General features: G+C 33.1%; 1 protein-coding gene across 1 annotated transcript in view; it reads left to right on the top strand.

The window, feature by feature from the left end:
* The window catches only part of qsm (Zona pelucida superfamily protein qsm), a 220937-nt gene that overhangs the window by 166548 nt on the left and 28775 nt on the right, over positions 1-25614 (top strand). Inside the window, exons 3-4 of the mRNA XM_076403308.1 lie at positions 7257-7417; positions 8633-8863. Coding sequence (XP_076259423.1) covers positions 7257-7417; positions 8633-8863 — 392 coding nt within the window. The remainder of the gene's footprint in view (positions 1-7256; positions 7418-8632; positions 8864-25614) is intronic.

Below are 25614 nucleotides of genomic sequence, written 5' to 3'. Positions count from 1 at the left end.
AACGAAAATCTTTTTGATTAGTGGCTTAGTACGTATCTGTTTATTTTGGCAATTCTCTTGAGTTTGTTATGATTGACTGTATTCTCAACAAAAAGTCGAGTCATCTAAGCTACAGGAGCCTTCCCTAAGGTTAGGCGTTAGGAAGAGAGGAAATATTACAATCAAGACTGAAATTTGCCTATTTCGAATGGTTATCTTACCAATCCTTCTGTATGTCTCCAAGATTTGAACTCTTGGGATAATATTTTTCTAATGCATTGCCCAAGGCAAAGTCTACAACTTTGTGTCTGAGATAATATTAGAGGAAAAGTTAATCGTTTAAGATACGACAATCAGTGTACAATTTAAGGACAAATTTGCAGACGAAGATTTATCGAAGAATACAGCACTCTCCCCAAGCACTGGCTGTGAATTTATGATGACGACGATGAGTATATCTTTAATTTACATCATATTAGTTAAAACTTTTCGGACATCTTTCTCGAACAACAATTCAATTCGTTATTTCAGTTCATGTACAATATTATGATCGGGCGTGAATGTCTCTACTGAAATGTTATTAGTCAATGATTTCAACTTAAAAGCACTGACGTAATGATCAGAAACACGCCTTAAAGCTTGGCTGAAGTTGGGATTGAGAACTGAAAACCCGGTCCGAATTTCCATGTATCAAATAATTCTACAGCTTTTCTATAATCTTTATCGCGTTCGTCAAGTTTCTCAATCATATTCATACAAGAGCAGAGAAAACATTTGATTAAATCTCTACTATATTGTTAGGAAATCTGTCAGGTTATTTCGGAGTCAAAGCGTTACCTTATAGTTCTCACTTTATTGTACTGATCTTATGCGATAATGTGCCATTTTATAATAGATGATTATTCATTATCAATTGTACAGGTCAAAATATATGAGTCTGCATGAGAGACAGTGAATTAATATAATCTCAGTATTTGCATAGTATATTGTTATTTGCAAGGTTAAGAAACATGAAATGTACATACGATAATTGAAGGTGGATAGGTGGTATTTGTAAACAGAATTAACTGCATGATTAGTGGGTTATTCGAGCGACTTAATTAAATATTGATATGGATCAAAACCCCATGGCTCAATCGTAATCTAATAGTAGACCCAATGTCAGAGCTTCGCGACTCTATCGGTACTATTCCCGTCGTACCGCTGCACTCCCTTTTTATCCGTGCCTTTGCTATAGGTAACGTAAACTAAATAATATGTTCAAGTATACATGTGTATACTATGTGCAAGAACCATAACAATCGTGAAGATATGAGTTTGAAGTATGATTCTCATACAAAGACTACAGTATCTGTTCTAACTGTATAATTTGTAATAGCATACTATAATATTTTAAATACTTTTATTGTTACTACATATGTTTAGCAATCGCCCTGCAGTTCTTATTGTTCGTCAAGATCAATTGTTAGAAATACAAATTAAAACAATTTACCAAATACTAATGATTAATTAAAAAATCCCTTCACTTCCTTTTATGAAATAAAATATATTATTAAATTTGATATAAATGATTTGATCAATAAAATTATTATTTATTACAGTTGCATCTGCTGTTGTTATCTATAATAATTTTAAACTTAATTTGAAATACTTCATGTGAAAATATAATTTAAACATAATTACAGAATAAATTACTATAGATTATAAAGCTGTTATAGTTAATAAACTAATTTTAGCTGCACTAAATATATCTAGTTAAGTATACTAACTAATAAAAGAGTATTTCAGTTGCATATTAAATATATAAAGCATGACGGATTAAATTTAGACCTAAGTCAGTTATAGCAAGGCATAATTAACATGCAATTATTCATTATTAAAGAGCAATAACGTGCTCTTTGGGAAAACCATAATCAAGATATTATTTAACCATGATGTCGACTCATTTCATATTCACTTCTATCATAGCTCCTCACAATATCCAGGCATCATATTGAACTTTGTTAATAAACGTTGGCGCAAAAATAATAAGTAGTTAAATATTTACGTATTTTTCAAACTTCTCTAACATGGAGCTTCAAATTATTAAAATAGAATAGCAGATTTATCTATAATCAATAAATTAAGCTAACAAATAAGTAGTAGTGGACGAATGGGTTCTCCCACAAGTAAAAACCATGACAAATTAACTAGAAAATTCTAGCGTGGACAATATATAAGAGAAAACGCCCACAATAGACACCTAAATCTAGATAGGTCGACAACATCATAAATACAAAGGCTGTATAATAAGTACCTGGTCAAGACCAAATAGAGATAACACCGTTAGTTTTAAAAACGTATTCCTCGCAAAAATAGCGTTTCGTAACGAAAACAGCTCACTCATATTTTATTCATCAACATACTTTTAAAGAGTAATATATTTCAATGTTGTTCTAACTTTTTGTTTGTGTCTGTTTTGAACGGATTTAGCCGGCTTATTTCTGATCAGAGTGACTAATTTTATCAATCGTCATATTCCAACACCAGAGATCCTTTTTACTCTACTTGAATAGCTCCAAATAGTGTCCTTAGGCATCAATATGATATTTTTAGCTCGATGTAAGCAAATTCAAACCTGTATTTCTAGTAATATAACAATACCGTGTCCGAACATTAATGTTGATTTCGAATATATCCAATAATTTATGCGTTTCGAACTTCTATGACATTTCGAAACCAAGCTATGCTGAATTAATCTGAGCATATGGCTATAATGAGAGATATATGTAAGAGATAATGACTATGTATCTGTTAAGTTCACTTCATATGGTAAAACTTCTAAACTTGGAAACGAGCGTTCTCATGAAAGAGGATGACTTTGAATCGTGTTACTCGCAATTGCTGTTTTTTAGCCCCCTCTTCTTACTTCTTGTCTTCTTCTTCCTAATACGATCTTAAATTTGGCACTGAAATTTGAATTTAATTGACGCCTATGGATTCCTGCTGTAACATTCGTTTGATTTTAACAACCTATAATACATACACCTTGCTGATCTCCTGGACTAACCCTTGAATTTTTGCCTGGAGAAATAATGAATCCGCGATGTCGAAATGGTTCGAAATTACACTTTCGGTCGAATAATTTCGGTTGATCGTTCCGTATCATGTAAATATGTGAAACCAATTGATGTATAAACTACCAAACGGTCTGAAAGTTCTTTGACAGTTTGAGCTGGATGTCTTGTTAAGTATTTGAATTCATTTTATCCGAAGTTTTTTGGAATACAGGGCGTTCTTGATCTTGGATAACTACATCATCGTAAACATCGTAAATCACGAACCACCACGTGTTATCTAAAGCGTTTGGTTTCAACTGCAATTTTTTTAAGTTAAACAACGAACAGATATTCTGTATACACTTAATAACTCAATAAATTAATGAAATCTGATACTTCTAGTATTAGCTGTCTTAGGCAAGTTTCAAGTTGTCCTATTTACATTTCAATTTTTATAAATCTTATAAGTTTAATAAAGTTCATTAAAGCTACTCCAACAGCTCCTAAACTAGGAGTAAGAATGATACGCATTGTTTCAAGGTTAGGTCATCTAATATTGGACCGAATATTTATTAAGTTATGTGGCAAGCCATCAAGTAACTTTATAATTCTTTATATATATATATATATATATATATATATATATATATATATATATATATATATATGTATATATATGTATTAAAGCGAATTGCCGAATGTATATTTAACAACTATGTGTTTGAATCTCCATTTTTGAGAAGTAATTTTGCAAATTGATTCATCAATCCCACCGTTATGTGCAGCGGTATTAGAAAAACTTTATGTGGAGGTACCAACGTTTCTTGGAGGATGTTCTTTTCACGAACTTTTATCTTGCTCGAAGGCCAAATATTTCTGGTCGCGTGAGGTACTCCAGCTATCTTATAAATACAAAAAGTAAGAAAATCTGCTAAAGCCTACTTTTTTTCCGAGCAACATGCACAACAATTTAACATTGCCACACATCTACCAAACATTACAAGTCCTTGTAGGTTTCTTTGAGGTATACGGAATGACTCGTAGGAATGGAAGCATTAAAATCGTCATTATAGATCAGAACTGCTTTAAGGATTTTTTTTTAAATAAATCTATAAAAAGACGTCATTGTTCTATATCATACTGGATCTTAAATGCATTTCGAAAAATCCTGACGTCCTGGATTTTTCTATATTATTTTTGTTTTCAGCATACCTAAATATATGGAAACCAGATATTCTTCAACATCTTTTTTGTTGGAGACCTGTCTTATTTTTGTATCAATCATATTCGCCAAATTTGATACCCAGAAATGATTACCTATTTCTTAATAAGAAAAAATATAGTTTCAAGGATAATGTGAACATATTTTGAAGGGCTAGACTATTCGCCTTTTTAAAGAGAACACAAAAAATATAAAAACGTTGAAATATCGTGTGTATATATATGTATATGGCACTGAAAGATGGTTACGATGAAAAATAAGGTATATTTTACACATAAAAATGTTTTTTTCTTTTCAAGATTATATACTTAGGATCCGAACCTAGCATGCCTTAGTTATGCAAAAAATACAATCGAATAAATAACATAAAAACCAGAATAATCGGTTATTTATCTGAAACGTGATCTAATTGATAAGTTAATATTAAACATATGTTTGCCATATGCAGGTATGTAGGTTCTCGTTAATTAATTCCTATTATTAGTTCCACTAATTACGTTCAATGTGATAGTATATAAAAATTTTAAACATTTGTAAAATCAGTTGATTAACATAACGATGTTGTTGTGTTTCAATGTGTTAATCAAGTATTATATGAAATAATAAACGAGCAGCACGGTTTAATTATGACTGTTTTTTACATATCAATATTAATTAGTATTTCTCTATAATCAAATCTATTTTCTGATATATTTAATTTCACATTCTACTTAAAATGGTAAATGATTTCCTGTCGTTGACACAACGTGGTTATTAACAAAGTTTAAAAACATTAATAATTATAGATCTGATGTAATATAAATGCTGTTAAAAGCTAATGTATTTCCCAATAACTTCAGACAGCTATATTTATCGCAGAATATATCAGAAAATATGATACTAATACAGGGTTATTCGGAAATATTGCATATTTGTTATAGGAATCTTAGGTTATTTAACGGATTTATTTTTTATCAGTAGAAGTGAGTAACCGGCACCATTTTTGTCTTTCATCTTCCATAACATAACCAAAATTTAATGAATAAATTAATTTAATTTTAAGATTCTAATACGCCAACATTTAAACCAAAATAAATTCGAGCGGGATTTTAAATTAGATTAAAAGGATTTTGTAGCTCGTTTAATCACTTTCTATGGAACTTCGGGCCATCACAGTAATCTTATATCAAAACAAAGAGCTATGGAATGACGTGAACCTCGCTTTTCCAGATCTAGTTACCATCCAGTTGTTGTTCACCTAGTTGTTGTTATGATTGGGGTAGTTATTTCGTATTGGGTTTTACATTGTTCCTTGTTAAATAAACTCCATTATCAAAATTACGTTATACGTATGTTTTGGAAATGACGTCGTTGTTTACTAATAGCAAATTATTTATTGTATAACGTTAAAGATAAAAAAGGTACTAAGGCTTAAATCCAGTGAATACAATGGATTTTGTAATAAATAGATTATAATTCCACGATTTTTGTCAATCTCTTAATAAGCAAGGACATTTTCTTAATTATAAAAAAGGAAATATTATTTGGACCTTTGGAAATAAACTTTAAAAGTAACAACTATTTACAGATACCACTAGCACCATCAACTGAGTTGTCTCTTAAAGATGTGTCTAAAAATGTTAAGCTTAACCGTTGGCTTTTCCTTATTTTTGTACTTGCACAGGACATCTTAATGCATGTCGGAAATACTGCATGCCGTTGAATAAGGAATAATGCGTCGCGCGTGTCTGCTCAGTTTGCTTGTTAAGTTTTGTGGGCTGTACTTTATTACAGGCTTTGATCTGTATTTAAGACAAGCAATTGTTGAAATGGGTATTCAGTCAAACTTGAAACAGTTGAAGTGTTTAATATTTCACGATCATTTGGTATCTACGTTAATGACAATAGAGGCAAAAGATGGCAAAACATCGTTGTTGAAGAGGAATAGTGGACGAAGTTAGCTGACAGAGATCAACGAAGATTAAAATAGGTTGTTGCCAAACAATATAAAACTACCGGGGCAAAAATAACAACATAGATCAATACTCACTTGAGTAATATTGTTTTGACAAAAGCAGGTCACACATAATGGTCAAGTACTAATGGAAGGAAACGCAGCCCTTGAAAACCCTTTATAATGGACATATTATTATATTATATATTTTTCTACAAATGCTGGGTACATATATGGGGAACCACAAAGAAAGCCTATAATCAGGATTATCGTTAAGCATGACGGACGCTACGTTATGATTTATGCGGTAATATATTAGTATTCACCATTCCTCTTATTCATACCACTAGCTGCATCACTGTTCATGAATGTCTCGACTTTTTCAGTAATGAAGTTCTTGCTATGACCTATTTTTGCCAAACAACATAACACAAAACAGTGCAACATTCTAAAATAATAATGAGCCTATACACTTGGTGGGTGTATGAGGTGAGAGGTGGTGAGGAGGTTGGTGTGAGGAGCATCATAATATCATTAAATACCTTTCCTATCCAGTATAATCTCCAAAGAAGACATAATTGAACCATTGTAGGGAGTTATAGAGCAGATAATGAGGAATAGATTTCCTTGCCCAACATTATTGAACCAATTGGCAGCTGTCGTGATATAATTTTGTCCGTACCTTATATAACATATATTTATATTTTGTGTATAACTATTTTTAAAATTAACAAGATACGAGAATATTATTTAGTATCAATCATATTTGCAACACCATAAATCATGTTGGTCTAATTAGCTTAAAATAAATTGATATTGATTATCGATCACAAAATATAGACATTTCGACTGACATATATGGTATTATCAGATACTAGATTTTTTTAAAAACCAGTGAAATCACTAAGTGTATTTATTCACAATTATTCATAAATACATCCACAAAAATACATAATAACGTAAAAGATAATTAAAAGTGGCAAATATTACCGAAAAAAAAATCGATTTAATAAAGTCTCTTTATATTATTGTAGCTTAATAAAGTTTAGTTGATTAATATATTTTTGTATCATTTATACTTTAGGGCAAGAAAATCTATTATCAGACTTTGATTGTTGAAAAATCGGAATCCGATGGTCAGCCCAAGACTAGAGAAACAGTCCACGTGAAATGTTCCATGCTATCCCTGAAAGAGCACACAGTCTCTAGGAGAAACGTATTCCCTGCTGGTTTCGAGGAACCTCTGTAAGTATCTTTCATTACATGTTACAATTTGTGATTGCTTAGTTATTACTCTTATTTTTTTCGGAGATATTTAAAATTTAAGATTCCAGAGGTGCGCTGCCTTGAATATAGAAAAACAATGTAATTTATTTTTGAATGAATAATAGTGATAGTGAAAGAGTTCGAATTATGGTTTGTCTTGTTTTGAATAAAATATTACTACATATAATTCAAAATTTCATGTATTTACTCCTTTATCAAAATTTATTAATTTTGTAAAAAATTACTATTTGTTATTAAGTACTTAAAGGGTCTATATAACAATTGCTATTTGGTTTTTCAGTTGGTACGTTTTTTTACCATCGTAGTGTCTATTTCTTGGGACCTTCAACAGAATTATATATTAACAATTACCAGATGTTTCTGGATTCACTGTAAAGAAATATTATTACTGTTAAATATTGATGAAGCGTTTAAAATCTACTGGCCTACTAATAGTCATCACTTAAAGATTGCGATTTTGGTTACTTTAGTAAATATCAAATGTAAACGAATCCATCGTTAGGCTCAATTAGACTAGACAATTACTAGAAATAGTAATTCATCGTCAGAGCTAAATCTATAATTACAGTCCTCAATTTTTGAACTATTTTACTTTGATAGCCATTAAAAATTATAATTTAGTAGAAGAAATTACTGAAAACTGAGTTTTTGTGTCGTCAATAATGTCAAACTTTACAGTAAATATGTCATATGCTGGGTGGTAAAACTAGATTTTCAAAGTCACGAAGAATGGTTTGAAATGTATCTCATTTTAATTTATGGATTTTATCCATAAAGTAGACTAAGAAAACTTTCGAAATATGCTTTTACAACCATTTCGTTCAAAAAACAAACAGAATAAAACTTCCGAAAAACTAATTGTAACACGTTCTGAATTCGAACTTGATTCGAATCTTAATTAGAGTGATGCATAAATTCCGGTTAATTGTTTTAGATGATATGCAACAAATATTATGTGTTAGCACACACGACACCCTCTATACATGCAACTTTCTGACAGTCACCCGATATAAACTTCTTTTGGAATAAATGAAAACCGAATAAGCGATAAGCAATCAAACAAAGCGACGAACTTGATATCGTTATCTCTTATCTTATAATATTAACACAAAACTTCTCGAATAACATCACATATTACATGCACTGATTTTTATATTTTATTTCTATATTTAGCGACCTCGAAACTACAACCAGCTTGATTGGAATGGCACCTCAACCCAATATAACCGTGGGTGTACGTCAAGCCGGCAAACTGGTCACTGGAGAACTAAACGTATCACCAGGAACACCACTTCAAATGGAGATATCACTGGACCCAGTTTCTACATCCATATACGGCCTTCTGGTTACTCACATGCAAGTTTCTGATACCAAGGCACAAGAAGAAACCATCATTTACAATGGGTAAGATATTAAACTATGCATAAATAATTTACAAGGCCAAGCAGGTCAGAGAGTACATTCAGGCTCTAAATAGTAATATAATGAAATACTAATACAAAATCTATGCGAAACAAGCTTCCAAGTATTTTCATGTCTAATATCGATTTGATCTATTAGTCGATTAAATTATTTCCTTCAGAGATAAAGGACAGAAATGCTTCCAGCAATTATTCTAACTGTTACCGCTTATTGATTGTATTTTCTTTCTAATCAAGTCTACAAAACCTGATGATAGTCTATATAAATAGTTCATCAAATTTAATGACGTTTTCCATTAATCGTTTGCTGCTCTAACAGTGGCGATATTAGTGTAATGAATTCTCTAGAGAACAAGTGTCTATGAACAAAAATCTAACTGGAGAACATAAAAATATTGATCAAGTCCACCCAATTGTCGAAATAACAATTGGAGAATATTTGGATGAATCGATAATGCGAAGGATGAAAAATTAAATAAAGTGATGAGAACAACAGTTAAATGAAAGCGTTTTTGCAAACATGTGCATTAGAGTTAATTACTCACTGTGACTTAATTACTCACCAAAAAAAGCGTCACAATAATCCTACTATAATCTTATAATATCTTTATTAGAACTATCTTATTAAGAGAAGCCGTACTATATTCTTGAACTATAAGAGCACTTCCCTTTATCAAACATCCAGATCATCTGTTCGCGTCTTGTTAGATGAGCGTATATGAAAATATTAATGTTTAAATCTATAGCCTTTGCTTGTCACATCTCGAAAAAGACTCGACGTAAAATGAATTTAGTAAGCCTTCGATATTCTTGATCTATTTCATTCTGCATCAGTGTGGTTATTGTCACTTCATTGACATACTGCTACAATTAGAGAAGCATCTAAAAATTGCATATCATGTTCAGATGAAAACATGAAATTTGAGAAGACACAGTTGCCTAACATTTGTTTAGCATCTCAGTAATAATGGAAATAATTTTCGTAATGAGATTCAGAAATTGTTTATTCAATATAATATGTTATAATATCCAAATTGTATTCATAGGTCCTTCAAATTAATATATAGCTTTCGACGGTGACATTATATTATCGTTTGCTTTTTTATCCAAAAATTACACAGACTCGTTTCACAAAATATATTATATAGACAGATGCAGATAAATGTGTGACCCAGGTGACAGATGACGACGGTCTCTTTTGACCTGGCCATGTTATGTCGTGCCCACTTCTAACTTAAATAATGAGAATATTAAATCTACCGAAAAAGTTTTAAAAAACATTAATTTACATATAATTATGGAAAAGTTTGGGAAATATATTTTCCAGATATTTTTAATTCGGTTATTAGAAAATGGATTATTTGAATTATATAATATGTATTTTTTCATGTTTCTCATATAAAATTTATTAATATAAATTTCAACGACAGACGACTGATGAATATGCATTCTAATCAATAACCTTTTTCTACTTGTTTGGTGAAATACACCGTCAGTGTAGAGCTTGTGTGATTTCTGGGCACAAAACTTAACCAAGTAAATTACACAAGCCTCTTCTGCACTCAGTCTCACACCATTAATATTTTAAAGAGTCTTAAACAACTGGTAGATGAAATAAAGTTCTGTCATATACATTAAAACGTCTGAACCTACCCCTAAATGCACACCCAATTATTAAAGATACGACTATTCCTTATTAAAATTCCGTTGGAGGGAAAATAGTTACCACACGATATAACTGAAAATGGCATTTCAAACTATCTCGACATGATTTCAACTGACAATGAAAAGTAGATCTAGACGAAAATATTGAATGCAAAAAGTTATGGGTCAGGAACGGAAAGCCATCCACAACGACACCACAGTAGAATATGTATATGGTATCAGCAAATTGTAGTATATTATGAGCTGCTAAAATTATATAAAACGTTACTGGAAATGTTTACTAAAATCAGTTAAATAAGTTGAATAACGTCTTGTTGGAAAAAATTTACAGCACACCTTGCAAGATTTAGGAAGTTCTGCCGCACCCCGCTTAATCACCAGATATAGCACCTTCTGATTAGCACTTGTTCAGATCGATAAAGCATGGCCCTACTGGGACATGGTATTGAAATGCTGACGATGTGTGAAAATGGATTGATGATTGCATCAAACATTGTACTTTTAACACGGTTGCATTGTTTTGCACAATATTTTGATCATGTACATTGTTCCTATTTTTAGTGAAAGTGAGAAAAATGATAATATACATACTAACATATAATGATAAAAATTATGATAAGATAATTAGATATAATTAAAAAAAAATTAAATGTTTTTAATATCGCAAATGTAGAAATTCTAATGTACTGTGAAGAAAAATTAGTTTAATAATCCATTTTACAAAACACAGGCGAGAAATAACAGTTTCCCTAATCCTGGATTAGAACGGATCCAACCTGCAAATAACCTTAAAGCCTAATTCAAATAACCAAGAAAAAGTGAGCTACATTGCCCGTTATTACATTTCCCGAATGGGCGATATGAAATTCCACTCAAATTTTTAAAAGAAATAAATGTTTACTATGCGGCAGAACATTATTTTATTTAATCTGCTGCCATTTCCCACCTGAAAAATAAAACGGGAAATGATAAAAGTGAACCTATCTTAAGCATGATACGTTAGGCGTATATGAAAACTATACTTGATTGATATTTTTGATATAAAAAAAGTAAGTTGAACTTATAACAATACATACGTTTCCCACTTCTGTTAAGAATCATTCTTTTTAAGGTCGAACTCAATTACTAAGGTGTTTGTGTGCTATCGGATTTTCGATACTAAATGTCAATATAGACTATAGATATTTTGTTTTAAGAAACCATTTTCGACCAACTTCTTTCTGTAAATAGTTTAACCTGGTCATTATAAGTCGGTACAACTTCTAAACTAAATATTTATTAAAGTCAACTCAACAGAAACACTGTTATTAGGCCAGTCGACTGCAGTTGCTCAGGAATCGGACACTGTTAGTCTCCTACCTTTCAGATCGATTTCTATGATCTTGATTCATATCGGTTTTGGAGTTTTTTACTGCGTTTTCTGTCTAAGATGTCAATTTCGCTACAGAAATCTATTAGGAATTCTATGACTTTTAATCTGACTCCTACCCCTCAATTTCTTTAGTGTTTGGTCATCCTAATAGCAAACCACCGATATTCATTAAGGTCAATATCAATTGAATAGCTACAATAAGTAGTTTAATATTACTCATTCTGTTAACATAATTTAAAACATACTATACATAGTTAATTGGTAATGGTTTAATTTCATGAATAACTGAATTAAAGTTTCCATTAATTACATCAATTGTACTTGTATCGTTGGAGGCCATTCGACATTGGCCCTTACTTCTGCTAGAGCCAAACTTTATAATAAATTAATTGCAGGTTATGTCAATTGTTAATATTTTAATAAAATATACATGGCGAGAATTTCATTGTCAAGTCAGTGCTGATGGCAATAAGTACTTTTAGTATATCACATGTTTCCTAGTTGGAGTTATAGTAAAACATCGATTTTCATCACCAATCATAATCCTATCAAAAACATATTTCTTTTTTGAGATACAGTCAGTTATCACATCCGGGAAATCACCTTTCTACGTCTCTCTATATCTATGCAATCGTTCCAATGTATTTCAATAGCACAGAAGCTACTACAGACTAGGATCTTTACAGTTTTGATTATTTTCAACTGTATCACGTCTTATCCTCAACCCTACCTAAATAATCATGCTTTAATAATCAAAAGCATGCCCTACATGAGTGGGAATATTGTCAGTATAAGGTTTTATAAGTGGTCAATTTGTTTCAGCAGTACCTTTCTTTCAATTTTTTTTTCAGTTTAATTTTTCAAGAATAAAACATCTAACAATGTGTGCTTAGGTAATACATGTTTAGCATCATTCAATACTAAAAGCGGAGATTAGAGAAAATTATACATATGTAACAGCCAATGTCGCTATTATAAGAACCAGAGCAGTCTCTTGGTAACGTACTACATTAATTTGATCTTTCAATATCAGTAGAATGTGGCTCCCTTCTCACTCTGGGATTATTGAAAATGAAAGAGCGGATAACTTAGCCAAGAAGAGGGAAGGGATCACTTGCTGAATATTTCCTCTTCTGGCGTAGATATATGAAGCACCACTCTACTAGAAACTTTAGACATCTAGACCAACTCCTAGGGGATCTAATAGAAAGCAACAAGCTTTGGGACGTAACCCCCTGAAAACCCAGGTCATCATTTTTCATAAGAAGCGATACGCACTGCGCGTCTCGCAACTTAAGATCGACACCGCAATAATTCCATGGCTGGATAACGTCACGTACCTAGGTCTTCACTTCGACCGGCGGTTCCGTTGGCATTCCCAAATCCAGAAAGCAATCCAAAAATGTTCGGGGATAGCAAGCCTGCTATCTTCTCTGATCTGCCCTTCTAGCAGACTTCCCATCTCCATCAAATGCTTATTTTTCAAGATGTTAATTCGGTCCGTACTCCTCTACGGATCTCTACTTCAAGTTTGTTACACCCAACCAGGTCAAACGGCTTCAAGTTTTCCAAAATAAGCTCCTCAGGAGAATATTAAACGCTCCATGGTTTGTCAGAAATAATCAAATTCACAGGGAAACTGACACTCCAGAAATCAAGCACTTCATATCTCAATCATTCCACAAACAACAACTCAGCTCAAGTTTTTCTGAAAACGCGCTTATTCGCGAGCTGGTCGACATGCTGGGAGCTTAGCACCGCGTCACCGCTAAGCTCCCCCCCCCTCTTTTTCCAGGCCTTGAAACGGCCTCATCCGTCGCTACAGTCATAACTTTTGCCCCCATACAACAGTATCCAGTTGTGTGTTAATTCAGGTTCGCGAATCAATAGAATCGCCGGGCTATCGTACCCAATAACGGCTGCCCGATCAGCCGGTGCTATAACCCCAAATTTAATGCAGTAGCAGTAATGATCCACAAGGGTCAACTGTGAGACGGTTTCGGTTTAGTGTATTGGTAAGCCCGGAGGCAGTCCCACATAAACCGGTCCAACTTGTCACTCCAAGGTAAGTCTCCGCGACTAGGTATGCGTCATGCACTCCATTCATAAGGGAAGAAGTCCACCACTGTGCGTCGTATGTGTTTTCTCACTGTCAAGCAAATACATGCTAATCGAATGCCGAAGATACAACTCGCAAAGATGGTTGGTCAACGTGGGAGAGACGATGGACCAGCGCCTTAGGCTGGAGAACCTGGACAAGCTGAATAATTTTCTAACCGTAACAGGGCAATTACAAGAAATTTAATAGTGTGCATCTGTGTAATATCATGCATGCTCGTTTGAATTTTTTATATCTTATATCCTTATCACTGTCATGGGTTATGCGACCATTATACTGTAGCATTCATGTGTTCATTATCGATATGCTTTTACATGTTTTGCTCGTCATCTTGAAACATACATGTAATAACATTGTATACTTTAACTGATACTGTAAATGTTTTGCACATTGCATATCTGTAAACAGACCCTAAATAGTTCCGGAGGCTGATGGGTCTAAAATATAGAAATAAATAAATAATATCAGTCACAGAAATCCATTAGTAGCTTTTTGTAGCGCAATCCATTAACCACAATGTTCTAAATATTGTTATTTACCCACCAAATGGTCACTTTTTGTGTAAATCTGACACAAAAGGTCGCAGTAAAAATTTGGCAGTTCTATTTGTCTCCAAAAGCATAATGAAAATATTGGTTCATGATGATTCATGGAATATGATAAATCATGATTATTCATGGAACATATTGAAAATAAGGTACTAGCCCCTAGTGTCCCACTAAGACCTTCTGTTTGGTCTAGATATGTGGATAAAATTAACTCAACCTGTTCCAGACTCAGCTGACTTCTCAACATCTAAATTCAATCCCATAGAGACTGAGCATAATTCAGATATATCTTTCTTTGGCGTGTTAAATCGATGAAAAGGCCATGGTTTCTATTGTATAACAGTATTCCCTATTTTTTAGAGCCTTCACCACATCCGAACCAAATTATTTCGAAAACGAACGAAAAAAGAAATAATTCAGCAGCAATCTTAGCAGTTCTCCTATTTCTCTAAGAAATAACAGACTACATTGACAGTGTACTAAAGAAATAGAAAATCAAAATTATATTCAATCCAAACAGAAAGGTGCCTTTCGCATTTTCAGAGCAAAAAGGGAACTACAAAATGTGATAGGTGTGTACAAAATCGTTTGTTAAAATAGTAAATTGCACATAGCAGAAATGGGTTCATGGATAAAAGGACTTCGCGATGTTTCATATATATATATATGGATACTCGCCCCAATATTCAGTTCAATAAAGTTGGTATTCAAGCTACACCACAAAGCTATTTTGAGGGAAAACATCGAAAGTATTGTGAGTTTTATCAACACCAAAATAACAAGGACCAAGATAATGATAACACAGGATATAAGACCAGTTGTATCTGACATACCATATCTGAACCACTACAAGTCAATACTTACTCAAATAGCATAACCTGATAAAAGCTGCTCCAGTATCAGGGCTAATAAACTTGGCTTAAACACGGAAGTTAATAGTTCAGATATGAGCGACTGTGTAAATCTTGAGTTTTAAATAAAATTATTACTCTGTAATTAAAAAATTAAATTTGCTCTCGTTTTTCTATATTACAATGATAATTTTCTTACGCTGGAAACCATTTTACCCACTCTATTAAATGAATATTCTTTTCACGTGAACGAAAGCTGTTAACATACATATATTATTTGATATGATCGCATTTCATTACAAATTAGAGATAATGGCAATAAAAGATAAATTGAACATAACTTCCGACCTCGCTTGAATTCCAACCACTTCGCAAGACCTCACCGTTCGATTACATTAATATTTAAAGTCTTCAGTCGGAGCCGTTTCCTCAAGGTTAAAACTTGGAACTTGACGACGATATTCCTTCCTTCACCCTTGCTTAAGAATTCCGATAGAAACCGAAAAAAGGATTTTCCCACGACCTTAAACCCGGCCGCTCTGAGTCCAGTCACGTCCTGGTGCACGCCCCCTCACCCCTCAGCGCCATCTAAATATTAAAGGGACACATTTTTCGATCTGCCTAAAGGGCTCTCTGATGACAAAATTAATGGATGCGAAAATATTTTTCTTTCGCTACGGACGACCCGGCCGACTTTCCGAATGTCTCTTCGCCCCCCCTCCCCCCTCATTTTTCCCGATCCTTTCAGAAGCCTTCACCCCTTTTAACACCACCATTGGAATTGCGTGGGTCAATAGTATAGTTCAGGAAAATGTCCACTGTTACTGGACTGGGCTTTTTCACTTTTCAAGGGCCGCTAGTTTACGATGCCCTGAAAAAGACGGAGGGTTATGCAATTATTTGCCTTTCTTCGGGTACACATCCTTTTTGTTTGGGTTGTAAATTCAATATTTAAACGGACGAATCAATTTTAATAGTTAACGTTTCCGTCAAAACAGATTTTTTTGTGTTTTCCAGTAAATGAGGTGTTTATTATATATTATATAAATAATATTATCTGTTTCATTGTATACTTGGTATGATTATATATAAATGTCGACTTTTTGAAGTTAAATTATACTTTTTTAAAAACATTTATTTATTTAAGTGAATCATTTATCATTTGTTATTAATTTTAATCACAACAAATTAATGTCAATTTTTTAATATTTTAAGACTTCTTTAATGTCTATTATTTGAAAACATGTGTTATATATTTGCTTTTCATAACATAATTGGAACATAAATTGATAGTCATGGTGGACCCTTTTTGATAACCTAATAATCAATCAGTACTGAAAGCATACTTATTTAACTGATATGCAAGGACGCCTTGGATTATTATGCTTCGCTTCACTTGAATATCTTAACATATCAGTTTATAGTGAACAGTGCCATCGTGACCTAAACCCACTATTACTACAGTTTCGCTTTAAATCGTCCGAATAATTTCTTTCTTTTTTTAAGTCTTCGCTATACACTTGAGTAACTCCATTCATTTATGATTTTTTGAGTCAACATGTGCCAGAATTCATTGCCATTCATGTTATTATGTTATTATTACACATTTAAGATGATTCCGATGAGATACATTCAAACAAATTTTAGTAGCATTTAAACAGCGCCACATAGAAATGCTACTACATGTTTTTTTTCCCAAGAAAAACCTCTTTTGCTCTATTTTTTTATTTATGCTTTATAACTGACTATCATACTTTAAGTTAATTTCATTACTTTAATGTTTTTATGCCAAAACCAATTTTATAAAGAAAGAAATAAACCTACAACTTTGCCAATTTAACTTGTTTCTTCAATACTGAACTTTATTTAGTGGAATGCTTGACGCAGCTACTGCTACTCCATTAAATTTGGGAATATGGCTGATCGGGCAGCCGTTATTCGGCACGAGGGCCCGGCGATTCTATTGATTTGCGAACCTGAGTTAACACACAACTGAATACTGTTGTATGGGGGCAAAAGTTATGACTGTAGCTACGGATGAGGCCGTTTCAGCCTGGGAAAAGGGGGGGGGGGGAGCTTAGCGGTGACGCGGTGCTAAGCTCCCAGCATGTCGACCAGCTCGCGAACAAGCGCGTTTTCAGAAGAACTTGAGCTGAGTTGTTGTTTGTGGAATGATTGAGATATGAAGTGTCAGTTTGCCTATGAATTTGATTATTTCTGACAAACCATGGAGCGTTTAATATTCTCCTGAGGAGCAGCTTATTTTGGATAACTTGAAGCCATTTGACCTGGTTGGGTGTAACAAACTTGAAGTAGACATAAGATCCGTAGAGGAGTACGGACCGAATTAACATGTTGTATGGCATCTTAAGCATTTGATGGAGATGGGAAGTCTGCTAGAAAGGCAGATCAGAGAAGGTGGCAGGTTTGCTATCCCCGAACCTTTTTGGATTGCTTTCTGGATTTGGGAATGTCCACCGAACCGCCGGTCGAAGTGAAGACCTAGGTAGGTGACGTTATCCAGCCATGGAATTATTGCGGTGTCGATCTTAAGTTGCGACACACGCAGTGCGTAATGCTTCTTATGGAAAATGATGGCCTGGGTTTTCAGGGGGTTGATTTGCAACCTCCAGAATTTGAACCATTTGACCGATCGATTTGTTTACGACTGGAAAGTGATTCCCTGATCTTGACCTGGAAAGACCTTTCCGAGAGATAGGACTTGATGAGAGCGGTTAGGTCTTCTGGGAGGCCTAACCGCACGCACTTTGCGATCAATCCATCATGCCAGAGCTTGTCGAAGGCTTTGGCTAGGTCCAGAAGAACTGCTCCAAGGTTTTTACGTTGATCAAGAGCGTGATGGATGTGTGCGGCCAGACGGGTAGCCTGATGGACGGACGAGTGGTGAGCACGAAAGCCGAATTGTTCATCAGGAATGATGTCTTGAACTTTATTCTGCAAATGCCACTGAGATAGCCATTTTGGGTGTCCCATCTGTTAATACTTGATATTTGCCTCATGAAATATAGTTTTATATCACCATCATATCGGATGCCTGTTGAGTGGTGAAAAAGGAAACTTATTTAATTCAACTTTACAATAGTACTATAATTTGAAAATATGGGTTAGGGAATATATAAATTTCGAACAGGAATCAATGCTATCGATAATATCTGGTTATTTGGGCGAACAATTGAACTAAGTGATTTTGTATAAGGAGACTACACTAAAGAGTTTTGATGAAATCGAAAGAAATGATTTTGCCGAGTCACTAAATATCTTCCCCTATGTATTGATTCCGGTAGTTTTTTAGCAGGATTCAGTCATATGAGTTATTAAGAGTATAGAATTGAATTACTGACTTGTTCAAATTCAGAGAACTTATGAGAAGCAGTTTCTTTCCAATTTCAACAAAAATTCGACATAACCACTTTTACAAATTTGCGAAGCTTCTCCAACCTTAGACTATGATCTCTTTCGCGCATTATGGCCCTGTCCAACTACAAAAATAAGACGCTGAATTTTTCATTGTTAATTTATGCGGAACCCAAGGATCCGCCTTCTTTCCATATCCGAATTTATATAAATGGCTCAAAACTGTTACATGGTCTATGTTAAATTCCGTAGCAGCTTTATGACGTGATATATGTCGAACCATCTCGTAATGTTTTAAAGTTTCTTCAGGTTTATCAAAAATCATTCGGCTGAGATGTGTAGCATCTAATTCTGATATTTTATTATGGGAACTTAAGCACTCATCATAAAATTGATAATGAGTAATGAAGCTCATTTTCTTCACAATGGTTACGTCGATAAACAGAACAGTCTGCTAGTCTCCGGATTTAACAGCGCTAGTCTTTAACTTATGAGTTTTTTTATAATCAAAGGTTTGTGTGAATAATCCTCAAACGATTCAACATCTTAAACACAATATCCGTCAAGAAATTGAAGAACTTCAGCCTCAGATGTTGCAGGATGTCATGAAAAATGCCTTAAAAATTCGAAAGGTGCATAGCAAATCGCGGTCACCATTATTTGAGCAAAGTTATGGGCAATCAAGATGGTAGTGGGACTTTTGCTCCAAGTTATATTTCACTCTTTTTCGAATGCAATAAAGGCAATATATGTTGAAAATAAGTTTTGGAATCTCTATTTTCAAGACGCATTAATATTTTTGATTGAATTAACTTCACGTTACTTTTATATCTAGAATTTGCTACTGACTTTTACTTTTTAAATGCTACATATATATGACGAATATGACATTCACAAGTAGTACTGTTGCTATTAAAATCTGAAATTACGTCTTCTCGACCTGTTTCTCAACGAAAGATATTAACATTTTGTAGTAATTATTAATTTGACTCGTTTGGACTATATTTTAAACTAGTTAGGACTAGTTTTCCTTCTGTTACGAAAAACTAGAAATTGCGCATTCATAAATGTTAAGATAACAAGGCAGAACAATTTCAAGAATTCTTCAGTACGCTAGGTAATAGATTTATAGCCGGAGGAGATTATAATGTAAAACATTTAATGTGGGGTTCAATAGTAATAACCTCAAAAGTTAGATAACTGCTAAAAGCAATAAGGACAGATAACTTACAACATAACTCTACTAGTGAACCAACATATTGGCTTTCAGACTCTGTGCCGCCTTCAGTGTCAGGCAGAATCATGTTTCGACCTGTCTTCTGATCATTCACCAATAATGGTAACAAATTCTTTAAAAATTACCATAAAAGATAAACCTCCTTCTCTGTGCAATAATAGAACTAACTGGCCCTCACTTAGAGAAAACTTAGACCGAAACATCTCTCTAAACTTACCGATACAAACTGAAATGTATATTGAAATAGCAGCAAAAAATCTTACAAAAAATATACAGGAGGCAGCATATTCCGCGACTCCTAATAGTGAAACATTTCCAAGAAAAAATACACATATATCATGTACAATACAGAAAAAGATAGCAGAAAAAAGAAAGTTACGACGAAATTGGCAACAGCAAAAGACTGAAGAGAATAAAAGAAAATTTAATAGGGCAATAAAAGAGCTGAGAGATCTAATCCAAATTGAACAAAACCAAGGCATTCAAGAATACCTAGAAAACTTGACATCAACTGAGGCTACAGACTATTCGTTGTGGAAAGCAACAAAAAAGCTCAGGAGATCCCAGCAGCATAACCCACCTATTAAAACAAACGAAAATAATTGGACGAGAAGCAATAAAGAGAAGGCCGACATTTTCTCAAAACACTTAAAAAAATGTTTTTAAACCTTTCCAGTCTCAGCTACATAAAGATGAGGAAAATAAAATTACTAGTTTTCTAGATTCACCATTTGAAATGAATTTACCGCACGAGAAATTAGCGGTCAAAAAAGTTCAACAAACAATAATGAGAGAGATTAATATTAAAAAAGCTCCTGGTTATGACTTAATTACTGGCAAAATTTTAAAAAAACTATCAGAAAGGGGTATAAAACTATTAACATTTATATTTAATGCTATGCTACGAATTAATTACTTCCCTAGTATCTGGAAAGTAGCTAAAATATTAATGATTCTTAAACCAGAAAAAATACCAGAAGATGTGACCTCCTACCGACCTATAAGTTTATTACCAATAATCTCGAAAGTTTTCGAGAAATTATACATAAAAACTTAAACTATATAATAGAAAAAAGAAAAATTATTCCGGAACATCAGTTTGGCTTTCGCAATAAGCATGGGACTATAGAACAAGTGCACAGACTTGTAAACAAAATAAACACGGACCTAAATGCCAAAAGATATTGTTCGACTGCTTTTCTAGACATATCTCAGGCTTTTGACAAAGTATGGCATACGGGCTTGCAGGTTAAACTAAAGAAACTTCTCCCTCATCCGAACTATCAGTTACTAAAATCATATCTCACTGATAGACATTTTATTGTAAAACAAGGCGATGAACATACCGAATTAAATCCCATATATTCAGGAGTTCCGCGAGGTAGTGTACTGGGTCCAGTACTGTATCTTCTGTATCCGGCTGATCTGCCCACCACAAAAATAACTACTGTGGCAACATATACAGACGATACAGAAATCTCAGCATCCCTTGAAGATCCAGTCACAGCATCAATAAACCTACAAACCCACCTGGAGCAAGTACAATTATGGTTGAAGACATGGCGCATTAAAGCCAATGAAACAACATCCACGAATATAACATTTATCCTGCGTAGAAGAACATGTTCATCAGTGAATATTGATTTCACAATTTGAATTCTGTGTATCTTCCAAATTATAGACCTTGTAAGATAACAGGAAAACAAGTCATACATTAATGACGCAATATGTACCGTGTCACTGTTCAAGTCAAACTACTAAATTGTTAAACTATAATTTATGAAAACACTTGTCGATACCTTCTTCTGTATCTGACTGAGTTCATCCAAATCGTTGGTGTTATTGTAGACAATAGCTTGTTCCAACCTGTTGTTCATTCTCTACCTTCTCAACAGGCCTCTAAACATGCAATGTTACGGGCGAAGGTATAATACTCTATGACCATATCATTGTCTATCTTTCTTCAGGCTTTTTTCTAAACCAAAGTAAATTACACGAAACGAAAACTTTTATAACATCCTGAATTTTCTGAAAATACTTCCGAGATTAACAGTTTACTCTAAATAGAGGCAACGTAAAGATGATCTTGATTCGTCATCCGGTTCGATTGTGGACGGTATCGTTTTGGTAAATATAGCATTATATTGTCGTTCACTTTAAGAGCAATTTTAGTCACAATGCCCATACTAATATTCAGTGCTGCAGAAACACGCTTAGAAATATCTTTCTATTAAAACCGAAGCAAATTTAGTACGTGCTTCTTTAAGGCATTTTACTGACAGGACCTCCATTATTTCGTTCCTGTTCCAAGTAACTGATTAAAGACACAATCTGTTTCTAACTCTGACTATTACTATTTATTAGTGTCGATATTTTCAATTAACAATATCTAACAGCGATTTAAAATTCGGTTATATCTTATATCAGACGTATCAGACAACAATGTAATTCTTTTCAACTAGAATGAAATAAAAAGAAAATATACAATCTGATTTTAAAACTAATTTACTATCTATAATAGATGTCGTGATGACCTTTTGTAGTTTTTAGAAAATATATATTAATGGATAGAATAATGTTACAAGATTTTAAATGTAATTAAAACAATATAATTACAACTCACAATGAACAACCCTTTGTCGTTTGCGGCCTAAAACGTTTGGGTTTAATATATAATATCTATAATCTATCTATAATTATTTTATTAGATAACCTTTAAAACATACCAAATTAAATGGATTTCACTGTACATATTCATTATAATTATAGTAATGATTTCTAGTTGGTATTTTCGCAATGTTATTTTTGTGGTATCTAATTAGCTGCAAAGCCGTTGAACTTCCATCGTACCGTATCTACTATCATTACATCACCGCAAATTATCATTCATTTATCAATTACCATAGAGTTTGCACCAGTTGTATAAAGTAAACCAGAATGAGATTGTACTAAATCCTAATTTACTTGAATGTTGGAACTGTAACTTTACATATAATTTATTTTGTGTGAATGATTTAATTATTACAATTATAAAATATTTATTGCTGTTTACTCATAAATTGTTTTACTAGTTATTTTCCTTATAGGATTCCTATAATAGAATTTTAATATACTAATATCAATTAATTTGAAATAACTTCAACAAACATGAATACATTTATATGATACTATGTAGTGAAAATAACTGATAAAAATCAATAAAAGAAAATGATTACAAGCAAATAAATTATGTTTCTCATTCAATAGGTTTGCTCAAGAAAAGCCAAGAGCATCGAAATCCGTCAAATTCTCATTTATATGTCACGTTATTGTTTTGACCGATTTAACCAAGGAGCTTTCGTTTATTTACAAAAATTTCAAATGTGATTTCCACGGATCTCACCATACTCGGATCTAGCTTCCAATAACTTTTGTAAATTTTTAGTATTATAATTAAATGTCTCAGCAGACGACTTTTCCTGTCAAACATACAAGAAAAGTTCATATACCACCAAAAAGAGATTGTGTTTAAAAATCTACCAAAACATGTTTGTTTCTCTGCTTTCCTTTTTGTTTTCTGAACATTTATTGTCAATATTATCAATATTGCCAATTTTACGAAAAATTAAACTGTTATATGTTTGCATATATTCTGATCATTATTTCCCTTTAAAAAGGCCTTAATAAGCGGTACATTTTTTACAATATATTATTTTCTATCATTTTCTGTAACATTTTCACATATTTTTGGAGACATGACGATGTTGTATTGAAAGAAGGAAATTGGTTGGGCGGCGATCCAATCATCGATTCGTTTTCGTACTTCACTAGCCCGTCGAAACAGCGTGGTCGCCAAGCTATATTGCATTGATATGGAAAAGTGGTAATCAGAAAGCACTGTAAAACGTCTGCTGAAACTCTGGGTGCTATATAATTTCCCGTTCTAGCTACAATAATGCCTCCTTCACAATTCTGTCAACATGTGGACGATCTTCCACTAAAAGACGTTATGGCCATGAATATTCTGCTTCGGTGTCGATGTGGATGGTTATTTTGGACTATAGTCTTAGGTTATAACCTAAGACTCTTGAAATTTTTGTAGAAAATCCGCTTTTCATCTCCAGTCACAATACATTACAGAAGATTCGTTTTGTCTGACAAGGAATGAAAGTGCGGTGTTGAATCGGTTCGAAGTAGTATTTTCAATCAATTCATTGGTAATTAATTCATTGGTAATAAACACTTAATTCGTAAACTGCTAAGTTGTCTAACAAACTTTTAAGGGTTTGAGCTGGATTATGTGCGGTAAGTCCTGTAATGCATTACCTTCAAAATTGTTTTGGTCCTCCAGGTCGTTCTCTATTACTAACATCAATATCACCACTTTTAAATAATTGAAACAATTACCAGCAATTATCAATCAACGAATTTACATTTCTAGAAAAGGTTTGATATGCTTCGACAGCTGATTAAACAGATATGTTAACAGATACGTTGTTTTAATTGATACTTCCCATATTAACCAATAGATATATCTGATCAAAATACAAGCAAGCACTTAATTATCAAGTAAATTACTTCTGAAAGACATATATTTGTTTTACAATTGTATTTATTGTTTATAATATAATTGTTTTAAAGAGATATATATTTATTATAATCACAATATTACGGTCACAAATTCTGATTAATGATAGCAGATTTTCTTCGAGAAACATTTTATACATTGAAAAATTCCATCAATGAAACGTCATACCTCCACGTGCACTCATTAACATTATTGAGACATTCTTTATAATATTCACTATGTAGATCTATAATATCAAAAAATTCTACTGAGCAATATGATAATATGATGTGATTATATAAATAAATATTAGAAATAATTGAAGGTCTTCAAACAAATTGTTACAAACAACAACCTCCAGAACTATCTGTCAACAATAACACTCACAGTGAATGTTTGACTGTGGAAAGCAACTATAACCATCAGTAAACCTAAAGAAAAAGAAAGAAAGAAACCTATAGAAAACATGGAAGGGTGGATAAGACCAAATAAGGAAATAGGAGCCAATACCTTTGCTGACTAACTAAGTAATGTGGCATTACATTTTTAACCGTTCTCGGTGTCTGACGGGGAACACATATCCTATATAAAAGAATACATTAAATCCCATTCGTAAATATATTTCCCGTTGAACAGCGTCCATCCTAAAGAGGTTCTGAGAGAAATAAGAACTCTCAAGGGAAGAAAAGCACCAGGCTACGATCTTGATGACGAATCTCTTTTGAAACATCTACCACACAAGGGGATCATGATCAGATGATCATAACAAAGCAAAATTGCCAAAAAAATATAAACAGAATGAAGGACACATAAACAACATAATCTCGAGTCACCAACTTGGATTCCGAGAGGATCATGGAGAGGATCATCATCGATCAAGTACTGTCTGAAAAATGTATTATAATTTTTTGGTGCCTTTTTGTACAAGTCAAGCCTTTAGCCAAGTCTGGTATTATGGACTGTCATACTAACTGAAAAAGGCGCTTCCACATATATATTACAACATAGTCTCATCTTACTT

The sequence above is a fragment of the Rhynchophorus ferrugineus genome, unplaced genomic scaffold, assembly GCF_030347505.1.
Source record: "Rhynchophorus ferrugineus isolate W39M unplaced genomic scaffold, kcgeb_rfMv2 rfM4, whole genome shotgun sequence".
In the NCBI taxonomy this organism is placed as follows: domain Eukaryota; kingdom Metazoa; phylum Arthropoda; class Insecta; order Coleoptera; family Curculionidae; genus Rhynchophorus; species Rhynchophorus ferrugineus.
Note: the sequence above shows the minus strand (reverse complement) of the source record. Positions and strands in the feature narration are given on the sequence as shown.